We start from the raw sequence: 15,509 nt of genomic DNA, 5'->3' as shown, positions 1-15,509 counted from the left end.
TTAGGAAGAGTGGTTTGCTGCGATCACAATCAGAAATAGAACTTATTTCATTATTTGTTTTGAATGTTGGAAATTATACATGGCTTCTTTTCAAGTATTTCCATTTAAGACTGATTCATTTATTTATCTAGAATTATAAAATAGCATTACCAGTGCTGGATCATGTTTCTTCAATGGGTGAGTATTTATTTTAAGGAAAAGGAAAATTTATTCAACTGGTAGCATGAAATGGAAGCATGACATTAAAAGGAAAAAGAATTAGATTTATTTTCATTATAAGCATGATGTGTTCGTTAAAAAGTAGGTATATATAGAAAACTAAAATAAAACTATCTCTCATGTGCAAACACTTTTTGTATTTTCTTCCATTTATTGTAGGCATATTTTTGTTTTATTTAAATCCTATGCCCTACCAAAAAAATGTATGAATTGTCAGATACGTATAACATTATGAAGCAAACACCTTTGTAACCACCACACAAGTCAGCTATGGAAAAATATGGAGGTTACAGATGCCCCCATACATTCATCTTTCCAATAAGTTATTAAATGAGCAGGTATCCTTAAATAATGTCTTTTAAGCTTTTCTAAAGAGGCATAAATAATATTAATGACAGCTTATGCTCAACAATATGTTTCATTCATGTTTTTTGTAATTGTGTTTTGTTCCATTTGATCACTCTCTGCTTTTCCTTAGTATAAAATAATCAGAATCATTTTTCCATACTAGTAGGACAAGTAGTTAGTATTCTGAATAACACTAAGATAAACATTCTTGATAGTATCCCCTAACACACAGGTGAATGCAATCCTCCTGGATGCATATCTAGGAGCAAAATTTTTGTGATGAGTGTACGCTGTTTTTTAATTTGGACACCAATTCATGTGCCAGCCTCATAGGAGTGATCCTATGGCTTCACGTTTCACATACTTTCTATAGTTAGTCCATTTGAATTTTTATGCAGATAGATATATGATGGATATCATTTGGTTATTATTTAAATTTTCCTGGCTACTAATGAGTTATTTTCTTTTGTTTTCTGGCCATTTGGATTATAATTCTGTAGTTTCTTGTCAACTTTCCATCTGAGTTTTCTGAGTTTTGATCTGGAACACTTACTAATGATGCATCTAACTCCTTTCTGCTGAAAATTTTCACTCTGAATGGTTTCCTTTATTATGAACATGACCTAATTAACGCAATTTGAGCAATCACTGTTTCTCCTTACAGTTAATAATCTGTGCAATATTTTTTCATACCAATGTCATGAAGATAACATATCTTATTATCTAAAGCTTACATATGTTGCATTCATATCAGATTTACAAAGTGGAATTCTGGAATTCTGTAATCCTTTTTTCTCAGAAATGATATGATTATAGGTCAAGTTCTCTCTTTTATTTAAATACACTTGATTCTAATTAAATTAGTACAGTTTGTGAAAGATCACCTTTTCTACATTTTTTTTGGCAGTATTCCCTTTTACATATGCAAGTGTGTGCATGTGTTGGGTATGTGTTGTGCTCTCTACTATATATCACTCCTGTCCTTGTCAATTGTTGAGTTATATCTCAATGTTTGAATTCCACACTATTATACTAAGGAATGTTGTCCAATAAAGTAGGTTCTGTCAATTTACTGTTCTTCAAGTGTGCCTTGGCTGTAATTACTGTATTTGTTTCACGACAGTTTTGGAATCAGCCTAAATTATAAATATACACTTCCCCACCCTTCACCTCACCCTCCCACACACTGATGGAATTTTATTTTATGCTATTGAATTTCTATTTAACTGAGTTGATTTGTATTGGGGAAAACTGACAGCTTTTCAATATTGAGTTTTCTAGTACATGAACGTGTTATAGGATCCATTTACTTCTTTATCTTAAATTCTCTCAGATTATTTTCTGATTCACTGTGAACTTCCTGCAGTTTTTTAAATCATCATTACTTTAATATTTTGATATATTCCTATTTAAAAAGTATTATTTCTTTTTTATTGTTTTGTCTTTCTGCCTTTTCTAGGGCCAAACCCTTGGCATATGGAGGTTCCCAGGCTAGGGGTTTAATCGGAGCTTTAGCTGCCTGCCTACACCACAGCCACAGCGACACCAGATCCCAGTCGCGTCTGTGACCTACACCAGAGCTCATGGCCATAATGGATCCTTAACCCACTGAGCAAGGTCATGGACTGAACCCACAACTTCATGGATCCTGGTTGGATTTGTTAATCACTGAACCATGATGGGAACTCCTTAAATAGTATTCTTAATGTCCTCTTATTTTTGCTTCTTTTATATGGAAATAAATTGATTTTGTTTGTTGGCTCTGCATCCGGAATTCATTTATTAGTCCAATGATATTTTCCATATGTACATTAGTAACGTCTTCCAATAATTAGGTTAATATCTACTTTTCCATTGCTCATCTTTATATTATTTTCTCTGTGTAGGCTAATCTCTAGTAAAATGTTGAATAAATACTATAACAGAGAAAATCACTTTCTTGGTCCAAATTGCAGAAAGACCTTTCAATATTTTTAACTTAATTATATTTATCAACCCTATGGGTGTGATAAAGAAAGGTACTTCAGTATCACTCTTGATGGAAAATGTTCTTTAACCTGTTACTCCCCAAACTAGGTTGAACAACATTTTCATATTGCAAATTTACTGTGAATCACTGTACTGTAGATGACATTTTATAATTTTATGCTAAATTAAATTTTAGCAATAAAGTTTATTAATAATAAAGTTTATTAATTTATCTAGTTATTCAATGGTTTCTTCTCCATGAATATGCAAATTACATAAGAACCAGGTTTTTTATTCTCTGTAATACATCATTATAACACATGATATAGTAGTAGGCCATGCTATTTTAGACATTAAAACCAAACCTGTTACCTTATGAATACTCCTTAGTGACCACATTCAATGCTACACTGGACAAAATAACCATGCAGCTGATCCCTGCCTCAATTCCTGGATATCTATGAGATACAATGAAATGGTATTGTTCTAAGCCACAAACTTTGGAGGTAATTTGTTAAGTAGTGCTAGAAAACTGAAATAGGACACTTCCAAATTGTTACAAAGCCAACTTTTGAAACTTTACTTCTATTATTCTTCAAGATGGGTAATATGTTATTAACACAATTGTCATCTGTCACTGTCATCTGAACATTATCTCCTTTTGAATGATTACCTTAATTTTTGCATGTGTTGTTTAGACACCTTTCTTGATGCCATGACATACTTGAACAAAAGAACTAACTGGTGGATAAATTATGGCTTTGTGAAAAATAAATCATTTAAACACATATTAAAGGAAAGACAGATTTTAAAGAAAAATTAAAATAATAAACCTTACGCAGATTGCATCATTTCCAAACCAGTTTGACTGAAAATGGGTCCAATGGATTGCCTGTATATCAACTGGAAACATCTGAAGAAATACAGGACTCTTATTTTTTAATGGTAACTTTTTTGTTTTTGTTCTTTAATGATTCTATATAATTTCAATTATATACTCTACCAGAAGAATAAAAAATAAGTCATGAAAACTTAGACAATGTGTGAATCTATATGGGGGCAAAATAGTTCAATCCCATACATAATATATCACTAGAAGCAAACATGCTTTCATATTTTTTGCATTAGTAAAAATTAAAGTGACAAATTATTGAGATGCCGGAAGCATTATTTAGCCAAGCAGACAAAGTAAGTCTACAAGATGAATTCAGAGATAAGTAGAGGGTAAGAATTGTATTATTCACTATCACCACCTTTTAAGGATTCTTATGCAGACTTTCTATTTTTAATCTTTACTTAGGTGTGCTATAAATCATAAAGAAATAAATTGAGTTTTTTGAAAGGTAAAAATGTCTAAAATTATAAGCACATAGATATTTAACAAATGTTCTCCAAAGGCTTATCATTTTATTATCTAAAAAATCATTAAAAGAAAAAAGTGAATGACAGTTATATAAGAGGGGAAGTATTAGAATTCATTGTGGTATAGGAAGAGGTATTTGACATCAATTCCTATGTAAGAAATATAAATTTTCTCATAAAAAAGATTCCAATCACCAATAAATTTGTGAACTGAATACAAGATTTCCAAATACATAGTTTCTTATCAGCAAGACACCCTGTGCATAAAGTCCTGATATCATAAAATTCATCATAAAACTTTAAGCTCAGGAATAAGTAAAGATAATAAATCATAGTAAAGAGTGAAAAGAAAACTGAACATTATTTTCTGATTATACAATAGCAGAATGAAATAAGAAAACAAAAATTGAGTTGAAATCAAGCAGGCAATGAAATAAACATTAAGGTACCAATTTCCTCAAGGCCATCAAGACATCCTTATTTCTCAGACTGTGTATCAGGGGGTTAAACATTGGGGTGACAAGAGTGTAGAAAAGAGAGAGAAACTTGTCCATTCTGGATGAATGTTTGGATTTAGGTCGTAAGTATGCAATGACTGCAGTTCCAAAGAATAAAGTCACAACCATGACATGTGAAGAGCAAGTGGAGAAGGCCTTTGCTTTTCCTCTTGCTGATGGCAACTTCAGGATGGTGGAGGTGATCTGACTGTAGGACCCAGGTATCAACAGAAAAGGGATCATAATAAACACCACAGCAATTGTGAAGAGCAACATCTCACTCAGAAAAGTGTCTCCACAGGCCAGCTTGAGTATTGGGGGGATGTCACAGAAGAAGTGGTTGATTTGGTTGGATCTACAAAAGGGCAGAGAGAAAATCTGGCATGTCTGCCCTATCTCAATCGGAGCACTAGTGATCCAGCAGGCAGCCACCAGCTGGACACAGACCTTGTGGTTCATGACTAGAGGATATTGCAAAGGGTTACAAATGGCCACATAGCGGTCATAGGCCATCACTGTAAGAAGGAGGCACTCTATGTTTCCAAATGTGAAAACAAAACTCATTTGTGTGGCACAGGCAAACAGAGAAATGTGTCTTTTCTGAGTCCAAAGGTTTACGAGCATTCTGGGGAGAGTGACCGATACATAACAGATTTCCAAGAAGGAAAAATTACTGAGGAAAAAATACATAGGTGTCTGGAGAGCGTTGTCAGTCCCGGTTATGAAAATGATGATGCCATTTCCCATCAGAGTTATCACATAAACAAAGAAAAATGTCACAAAAAGAAACATTTGGAGATTGGGAATATCAAAGAACCCAAGAAGAACGAATTCCATTATTGAAGTGAGATTTACATCCACAAGGTCTTTTTGGCGGTCCATCTGTGAAAGCAGTGCAATTAGACCTTAACCTTTGTAGATCTTTTTTCTAATTCTAAAAATGTAGAGGATTTTGGGGAATCTGCACATATGACTCTATCTTCAACTATTTCACTGCATTTTATATCCTGATCTCAAAGACCACAATTGAGATCCAGTGGAGAACACGTGTTAAATTCTAAATGTATATACATATTTAATATCTAACACTAGGCTCGACATCAGATGAAAGTGATGTTTGAGAATGCTACATTTTTATTTTTCATCTTTTTGGGACACAGAAAAATTAGTCCATTTTACTACTTATGTTAGCACATGGTGTTCTGAGGCAGAAACATTTGTATCACATTTTTTCAGTGGTTGAGCACCGCCAAATTTTGAAATGGTAGTTTTTGATAATTTCTCAACTCTTCCATGGATGCTTTTAGTGTACACAGCATTTCTTCCCTTTCTTATGGTGCAGCTGTAACTCTTACTATATGTGCATACACTATTTGAAACCATTCTATTTGCGTTTATCTGTCAAAATAAACATCACTGTCATTAGGCATTATAATGCAAGACCTGTTATCCAAACATGCAGCAGATGCTTGAAAAATGTTTTTCTAACCTATTTGACTGTTCAATTAACCATGACATATTTGAAGGAATTGCACTGATGTGATTTCTGAAACTCTGCCTAGTAAATCTATTATCCAGTTTCTTGCTATGTCAGATGAATTTTTTTTTTTTTTTGGTCTTTTTGCTATTTCTTTGGGCCGCTCCCGTGGCATATGGAGGTTCCCAGGCTAGGGGTTCTATCGGAGCTGTAGCCACTGGCCTACGCCAGAGCCACAGCAACGCGGGACCGAGCCGAGTCTGCAAGCTACACCACAGCTCACAGCAACGCCGGATCACTAACCCACTGAGCAAGGGCAGGGACCGAACCCGCAGCCTCATGGTTCCTAGTCGGATTTGTTAACCACTGCGCCACGACGGGAACTCCATGAGATGAATTATTTTTGACTAAATTTTATTTTTTTACTAATATATGAGGAAAGACAGAAGGAAATCAAAACTGAATTTATGAATTATTTATGGCTAATATGCATTGTTTTTTAAACTATCAAAAGCAGAGGAATATGTATTTTAGCTGGAGTGTATGAGTCAATATATTGTTACTGTAGGTAGTTGGATGTATAGAGCCTCAACTTTCCCATATATTGGAATATACTTGGACAATATGAGTATTTAAGCAAGACAGATGATTAACATATTTTAGCATTCAATAATATTTGGCAAAGCAAAGACGATTTTAACTAAGCAACTATTGTGTTAATAATATTTTCTTATTTTAAAATAATCTTGAATTGTGTGAATGTCCTCCTATTATATTGTAGATAAAGAATCCGAGGTTCAAAGATTTACATGACTAAACTAAAAAAAAAATTTATTCGACCTCCAAGTGTCATGAGCACTGTGTGGAACGTAATTCATATATAGCAGATTTCTAAGATAGAAAAACTGACAAGGAAAAAAATGTGGCCTTCTAGAGGTCAGGGTCATTTTGTTTTTAGAAATATGGTGCTATTGCCAATGAAGATAATGATATAGATGATGAAAAACAATCCAAATAGCAACCACTGGAAATGGCAGAACATCAGCTAAGGCCAAGAGAAGAATGCCACCAATTTATTTAGATTATCTTCTGACAGAGCTGACTTCAGAAAAATAAATAAAATTCCCTAAACTCACCTTTCTTTTAGAGACAAGGATATTGAGACTCACTAAAAGTGAATAATTTGACCAGTTTTACATAGCTTTGTGATTGCAAACTAGTGCCTTTTAATTTTTTTAGTTTTAAATCCCATATCCTTGATTTTTTATTCGGGTGATGTTAAGTAGTTTTAAAATTTTTCTACATTATGCTTCCTCATTTGTGAAAATCAAATGAGATAATGCTGATAAAATTATGACCTTTCAAATTTAAATAGATTGATTATTTATTACTTAGGACATATAGTATAATTATTATGATTATTATATTATGTTTTTGTTTGTTATAGCCCATAAGTAGCAAACCTGTATTTAACACAAATCATCAGGCCACCTGTTGATAATCACTTTTTGCAGTCTCCACCTCTTCATCTGGGTCAGGTCTAGAGCAAGAGAACCAGGATCTTAAAAAGCAGTTTCCCAGGTTCTCAGTCCTGCTCAGGGCTCATCCCACACTTGCACAGATCTTAATGTGGGTGCCCCCATCCATATTTCACCTAAGCATCTCTTGGCTCACCACTTGCCCCAGACACTTTCAGTTCTCTGTCCTGGTGGGATTGGACACTGTCCACCAAATTTAGCATGGATACAGCATTACCAGTAAGGAGTGCACTTTTCCCCAGATGACCAAATTGCATTATTTCCTCACTGCCTGCTAATTCTGTGGGCTCATGCAGGTTATACAATCTCCCAGGACCACAGTGCTCTCAGCTAAGTGACCCAGCTTTTGTTCCAACATTCAGGTTAGTCATGAGACTTCAGACAATTAATTCATGTAAAACACCTTGAAGAAGCTCTGACATTTATAAAGATCTATGTGTGCTAGTTATTATAAATAAAAACTAAGATTTTATTTTCTGAATTTTACTCAGCCTTCTACACAACCTGAAATCATTACCTAAAATTAACTTTTTTGTATGCATGAAGATTATGAGAATGGAGTAAGATTTAAAGCAGTTATCAACTATTATAAAATCCCTAAGCAATTCACCTTTCAAGCTGTAAATTCTCCATGAATTTTCTGCCAGTATTGTTTTTTTGTGCTATCATCTTTACTTTGCAGACTCTAACATCTATAGTATGCATCACTATTTAGATCTTAGTATTGAAATTTCATCAATTCCTTTCATTCACCTTTTCTTTAAGAGACACTAAATTACGTGCGTGGAAAGGGCTGTTACCATTTTTCTACTTGGATCCAATACAGATCCAAGAAAGTTACAGTACACTTAATATGGTGCTCAGTATTAGATCCTGAAATGAACTAAAGCAGTAGACATTATTTAAATGAAATATTTGGAGTTCCTGCTGTGGCTCAGTGGTAATGAACCCAACTAGCAGCCATGAGAATGGGGGTTCAATCCCTGGCCTCATTCAGTGGGTTCAGGATCCTGGTTGCCATGACCTGAGGTGTAGGTTGCCGAAGCAGCTTGGATCTCGCAATGCTGTGGTTGTGCTGTACACCTGCAGCTCCAATTCGACCCCTAGACAGGGAATTTTCATATGCCCCAGTGAAGCCCTAAAAGAAACAAAAAAATTAAAAAAATAAACAATAAATGAAATCATTGCTCAAAAAAGGGAGAAAATAATACAGGTGAGAACAAAAAATAAGCAACTTTATGTATCACTTTGAAGATCAGTAGAATTTAATTTCAGTAATTTCACTCTTCTTACCTGAATATAACCACTTCCAGTGATAAATACAATATAATTTCTAATCAGATGAGTCCAACTTTTCATACTTAATTTATCAACAGATAATATAAAACACACAAGATTTATGTATATTATGCTCATTAGGAAACAAAGTAGAAAAAGCAAATAATTACTTTCTGTGAACCCACAAAAGTATATTATTCTCTTTTCTTGTAAATGTTTATATGTTTTTTTAATCAAGTAAAATAAAACAATATTCTAATGTTGTTGTGTTTAAACCCATGTCTCTATTCCCTGGAAAAATACAGTGTTTAAGGGAATATGTGACAAGATTTTAAATCAGTTTAATATTGGTCATATTAACTAAGCTTCTCTACCTACCTTAGTTATGCCTGTATATTTAGGATTAATTAGCAAGTTATATATGATTAAAAATAATTTTGAGATTAAAACATTTTATACATTTTAAATTAAAATGTATGTTTTCCTTTAAAATAAATGTTCCTTGGATTCCCCCCAAATTGTAAATGGATTGATGTAAATCTCTTTTTAAAATATCATGAAGTATAAAATTTGTTAAAAAATACTTGTTACCAAGTCTTATCTTAAAATCAATTTTATCTAACTTATTTCTCACATTTATAAAATTATATGAGGTATTCAAGTTTTCAAAACGATTTAGTATTTTTCATTAAGATAATTATTTAAATATAAGTTATGACTGAATAAGAAACATGTAGAATATATTTTAAGGTGACACTTTTGCTATTACATGGTAAATATTTATTTTTAAATTAAAAATAATGAACTAAGGCTTATGAGTTTAAAATAGTTCATATTTACCATTTTCATTGAGATGATGATTATTTTCGAAGGTTTAAATATTTATATTACTTTGACTGAAACCACATATTTAATCAAAGACATTTCACTTAAATATTCTGTTCCTTCCAAAAATAAATGGCTCCTTAATAAATACTTTCTCTACCCCATGAGGTCTCTTTGACCAGACACTTACCATTTCCAATTAAAATCATCTTTAGTGCTTTATATTTTGTTATATTTCATTTTTCCCCAAGAGCTCTCTCTCTGCCCAGACCACTTCCTCTTCAGCCTCTCCATGGAATAGGGTTCACAGTACATTTTATTTCTTGGACATGAATAGGGTGCTGAGCAGCATAATTGGAGACCATTTAAAACCGAGGCACATTCAATTCATGCTCTATTATAAACACTCCTTCTACAGGCTCTATTCTATCAAACTGAGATCCTATCACAAATTCCTGAACATGTTTTTCTTATATTCTCTCTATAACAGATTTCATAATCAGTATTCAATGCTCTGCACATGTAGTAGGTATAAGCTCTGATAAAAACAATTATTTTAACTTATAACGCTTATATTTTATTGATTTCTTCATGGGCACCAAAGCACCATGAAAAGTAGCTGTTGGATTATTATACCTAGTTTAAAAATTAAATTTGGAATCATGTTAACATTAACAGAGAAAGATTCTTCTTTTTAATGCAGCATTTTATCATCTTTCTTCAATTTAATTTCCAAGTGTGAATGCGGTTTGAAGTGGAAATAATACCAAAAACTTCATGTGGCACAAAATAAAATAATTGAATTTCCCAGCTCAGGTAGTAGAAGACTGTCAGGAAAACAGTTCATGTCCTCCAGGCTTCAATTCTAGTAAAGGCAATTATTTCCAACATTTAGATTATTTAAGAATCTTGGCTTGGGCCCAGTTCCTCCTATCAAAAATATGATTTCCTTTCTATTATTTAGTAAATACTGACTCTAAAGGTTTATGATTACAAAGAGAAAATATGGAGTTCCTGTCATGGCACAGCGGAAACAAATCTGACTAGGAACCGTGAGGTTTCAGGTTCGATCCATGGCTTCCCTCAGTGGGTTAAGGATCTGGCATTGCTGTGGCTGTGGCATAGGCTGGTAGCTACAGCTCACATTTTACCCCTAGCTTGGGAACCTCCATATGCTGTGGGAGTGGCCCTCAAAAGATAAAAAGACAAAAAAAAAAGAAAAAAAGAAAATATCACCAGTATACATAACTCTTCTAGAAATGTGATAAAACAGAGTGACTAGGAAAGTTAATTGTAAACTATCTGGAGCCACGTGGTAGAGATTGTGGAAGCTAAGTGAGGAGTAGGAGGTGAGAGAGGCTTCACATGGGGACGGGAGGTGACAGAGTACAGCACAGGAAATGCTCATCAAAGAAGAAGCTATGCTGGAATGTCCTAACACTTTGTATCAGCAGAGTGTGGTATTATGCATGAGTAGAAAATCTTCTAATGCCATAACATAAAATATCAAGTAAAATTATTCTAATACAATAAAATTTATCTACAATAAAAATAGCATACCAAATTGGCAAATATGGACATTAAAAAAACTTTACTGACAAAGCTGGGAAACCTTTGAGAAGAAAATAGATTTTTATTAATACCTCAGACTATGATGGAAACATGTTTAATGACACATGTTTACATATTTTACAAAATTTAATAATAAAAGAGTTCAAAGTAAAATTTTTGTAAATTTGAAGCACAGAAAATTTATCTAGCCTTGGCTTAAGATTAGAAAGCAGGACACAAAATTTGAAAAAAAAAAAAAAACTACGTAAAAATTAGTAATTCTATTTGGGAGGAACAAACTTGCACCAAAGTAATATAAAATATATTTATAAAGTTGACAATTTAATATCTAACATAAAGTTCTATTTGCCTTTATGAACTACTATTGAATATTGGTTAAATCAGAATTTAAAAAAAAAAAAAAATGGGCCAAACAGATGAATAAGTGCTCACAAAAAGGAAGAAAAATCATCCATTATATGTGGGGGAATCCTCAGTTACTTTCAAGTAAAAGGAATGAATTTAAAAAATATATTGGCATATAGTTGACTTACAATATTGTGTTAATTTCAGGTGTACAACCAAGTGATTCACTTATACATACAATGTATCTATTCTTTTTCCAATTTCACCCATATAGGTATTGCAGAATATTGAGTAGTCTCCCTGTGCTCTACAGTAGGTCTTGTTAATTGTATATTTTGTATATAAATAGTGTGTGTATGTCAATCTCCAATGCCTTTTATCCCCCCCATGTTTCCCCTTTGGTAACCATAAATTTGATTTATATCTGTGACTCTGTTTCTGTTTTGTAAATAAGTTCTTTTTTAAAAGCTTTTTTTTTTTTTTGGTATTGTAAAGGAATGAAACTTTAAAGAGTACAGAGATAAAGGTTATTAGGAATGCATTGCAGTCTCTTGGGAAAACACACTATGTACCCTTGTGAGAATTCAAGTGCCCACATCCTTTGGAGAGTAATTGGGCACCATCACTTACTTCTTGAACCCCTAAAACTTGCATATGTACCAGTTTATGTAGTTTTGCACTTGGCAGCCTTGTTTATATACCAGTGTGAATGATCACTTGTGGCTTGAATGAATATATACTTGATATTGTCACCTATGTTTTTTTCTTCCACAGTCATGACACCTCCAAAATAGGAGTTCTGTAATTTATTCTAATTTGTCTAATAGTTTTGGCATGGAGATGGACTGACTGTGACCCTGAACATCACAGCTAGAAATGGAAGTTATTTCTTTATCAGTTTTAAATATGGAAAATTATATGCAGATTATTATTATTATTATTCTGTCTTTTTGCCTTTTCTAGAGCCGCTCCCATGGCATATGGAGGTTCCCAGGCTAGGGGTCGAATCGGAGCTGAAGCCACTGGCCTACACCAGAGCTATAGCAACTCGGGATCTGAGCCACATCTGTGACCTTCACCACAGCTCATGGCAAAGCCAGATCCTTAACCCACTGAGCAAGGGCAGGGATTGAACCTGCAACCTCATGGTTCCTAGTTGGATTCATTAACCACTGCACCACAATGGGAACTCCTATGCAGATTATTTTTAAGTATTTCATTTATATAAGGTTTTGTTCATATGTCCAAACCAATTCATCAGGATTTGATCATGGTTTTTGTTTGTGTGTGTGCATGTGATCAAAAGATTGCCTGTTTCAAGGAAAAGGGTGATTGATATGACTGATTTGGTTTCAGGCTAAGATAGAAGCATGGCATCAGAAGAGTAAAGAACATTAGGTTTGCATTATAGACATGATGTATTCATTAAAGAAAATTTAGAAAACAGAGGGGAAAATAAAACAAGAAAAATTCTCTCACGTGTGAACATTTTGATATATTTCTTTTCATATTTCCCAGTCACACGTTTGTTTGATTCAAATACTCAGCTCTACAGAAAACACTTATGAATGGACAGCCATGTGAATCATTAGAAAGTAGACAGTCAGAGGTCGTATCCATTTTTCTTTCCAGTAAGAGTCCTGAAATCAATAGGTATCCAAATACATTGTCTTCTAATTTGATCTAAAAGAAATATGAAGTATGTCTAGGGCCCATTATGTCCAACCATACATCTCTTTTATCTTGCATATATTGGTGTTTTTTTTTTTTGATCACTCTCCTCTTTTCCTATATGTGAAATCAACACAACTATTTTTCCATTTAGATTTGATAAAGGTTTGCTATCCTGTATGATGCATACAGGAACATTTTGTTAGGTGTCCCCTGGCACAGAGGTGCATGCAATTCTGCCAAATACATACCCATGAATAAGATTCTCTGGGTGAAGGAAGGCTAATTTCTAATTGGAGTATTGAGAATGTTCAATGAGAGATCCAGTGGTCCATCTTTTATATACTCTAAGATCAGTCTACTCAACTTTTTGTCATTTTGATGGGTGTATCATGACTCAGTTTTTTTTAAGGTCATGGATGTCATTTGTCATGAACATCATTTGCATTTTTTTAGTTACAGATGAGTTATTCTCTGTTGTTTTTAGCTGTTGCAATTTTTTTCTTTATATTTTACAGCTGCATTGACAGCATATGGAAGGTCCTGGGCTAGGGGTGGAATTGTAGCTGCAGCTGGGGTCTAAGCCATAGCCACAGCAGCACTGGATCCAAGAAGCATCTGTCACCTATGCTGCAGCTTATGGCAATGCAGTATCCTGAACCCACTGAGCAAGGTCATGGATTGAACCTGCATCCTCACAGAGGCAACACTGGGTCCTTAATCCACTGAGCCACAACAGTAATTCCCATCATTATTTTTTTATAAAGTCCTTGTTCAACTCACTTGTACATTTTTCTTTTGAATTTTGTTTTTAATTTGGAGCACTTCTGTGCTGAATGACTTAATTGGATGAAGATCATGTGTTACTCAATACAGTTCAAATTATGGACCTTTTAGAGTTCCCTTTGTGGCTCAGTGGTTAACAAATAAGACTAGGAACCATGAGGTTATAGGTTTGATCCCTGGCCTTGCTCAGTGGGTTAAGGATCCGGCATTGCCGTGAGCTGTGGTGTAGGTTGTGGACTTGGCTCAGATCCCGCATTGCTGTGGCCCTGGTGTAGGCTGGCGGCTACAGCTCCGATTAATCCCCTAGCCTGGGAACCTCCATATGCCATGGGAGCGGCCCAAGAAATTGCAAAAAGACAAAAAAAATTATGGATCTTTGTGCTATGTTTTTAATTTAAAAATATTTTCCAAACACTATTTTGAAGATAATCTATATCATCCTTTAAAAGATTTACCATGTTTCATTTCTTAGGTTTACAAACTAAAAATATTTTTTCTTCATAAATGACATGAGGTAAGGGTATCATTTCATTTTCTTGGCATATTTGCATCTACTTTTCATAGTGTTAGTTATTGAAGATCATCTTTTCTCCACAATTATGCAGTGCCACATTTTCTAATAAGGTGTACCAATTTATGTTGGGCAAGTGTAGGGATCTCTATTATGTTCCAGTGGTTATTTTAATTTTCTTGAATTTTAAAGAATGCAAACTACTACATATAAAATAGATAAGCAATAAGGATAATTTGCATAGCACAGGAACTTATATCCCTTATCTTGAAATAACTTTTGTGTATAATCTGTAAAATTGCTGATATAATATTGTAAATCAACTACACTGCAATTAAAAAAAATCAGAGTTGTCATCATGGCTCAGCCATAACAAACCTGACTAGTATCTGTGAGGATGTGAGTTTGATCCCTGGCCTCACTCAGTGGTTAAGGATCTGGCATTGCCAGAGCTGTGGTGTAGGTCAATAGCTATAGCTCCAATTAGCCCCCTAGCCTGGGAACTTACATATGCCCCAGGGGTAGCCCTAAAAAGACAACAATAACGACGACAAAAACGGATTTCTGCATCAAAATAGAATGTCTTGATTCTGGGAGAGAAAGTTCTTTCATTTGCTCTTGTCAAGTGTTTTAGGAATTCCCTTGTAGCTTAGCAGGTTAAGAACCAGCATTATCCCTGCCATGGCTCAGTTTACTGCTATGATATGGGTTTGATCCCTGGCCTAGGAACTTCCATAGTCAGAAAAACAAAAGAACACTTTAGTTATTATTGACCGTTGTATTTTCCACAACAATATTACCATCACCTTGCTAAGTTACACACAAAAATATCCTCCCTCACATACACAGAGATGGGATTTTATTCCATGTTAAACTTGTGATTTGTATTGGGAAAAATCAATTAATTTTAATACTGAAGTTTCAAATATATGAACATGTTATAGCAATCCACCTACCCTTATCCTAAATTTCCTTCAAACTGTTTTATAGTTGATTGAATAGACTTCCTACAGGTGTTTTATTCGTTACTCTCAAGTATTTGATATATCTGATGTAATTTACACAGTCATTTTAATCTAAACCTTATTTTTGCTGCTTTTACATGTAAAATA

The 15,509-nt window shown here is 34.0% G+C and overlaps 1 protein-coding gene across 1 annotated transcript; it reads right to left on the bottom strand.

Annotated features, from left to right (window-relative positions):
- Positions 1 to 4,337: 4,337 nt before the first annotated feature.
- LOC125121121 (olfactory receptor 10AG1-like) lies at positions 4,338 to 5,276 on the bottom strand. Its single transcript, XM_047769413.1, has one exon. It carries the CDS (start codon positions 5,274 to 5,276, stop codon positions 4,338 to 4,340), a length of 939 nt encoding a protein of 312 aa, XP_047625369.1.
- Between the last annotated feature and the right edge of the window lie 10,233 nt (positions 5,277 to 15,509).

The sequence above is a fragment of the Phacochoerus africanus genome, chromosome 2 (genome assembly GCF_016906955.1).
Source record: "Phacochoerus africanus isolate WHEZ1 chromosome 2, ROS_Pafr_v1, whole genome shotgun sequence".
NCBI lineage: Eukaryota > Metazoa > Chordata > Mammalia > Artiodactyla > Suidae > Phacochoerus > Phacochoerus africanus.
The sequence above is the reverse complement of the archived record's forward strand: the minus strand, read 5'-3'. Positions and strand labels throughout refer to the sequence as shown.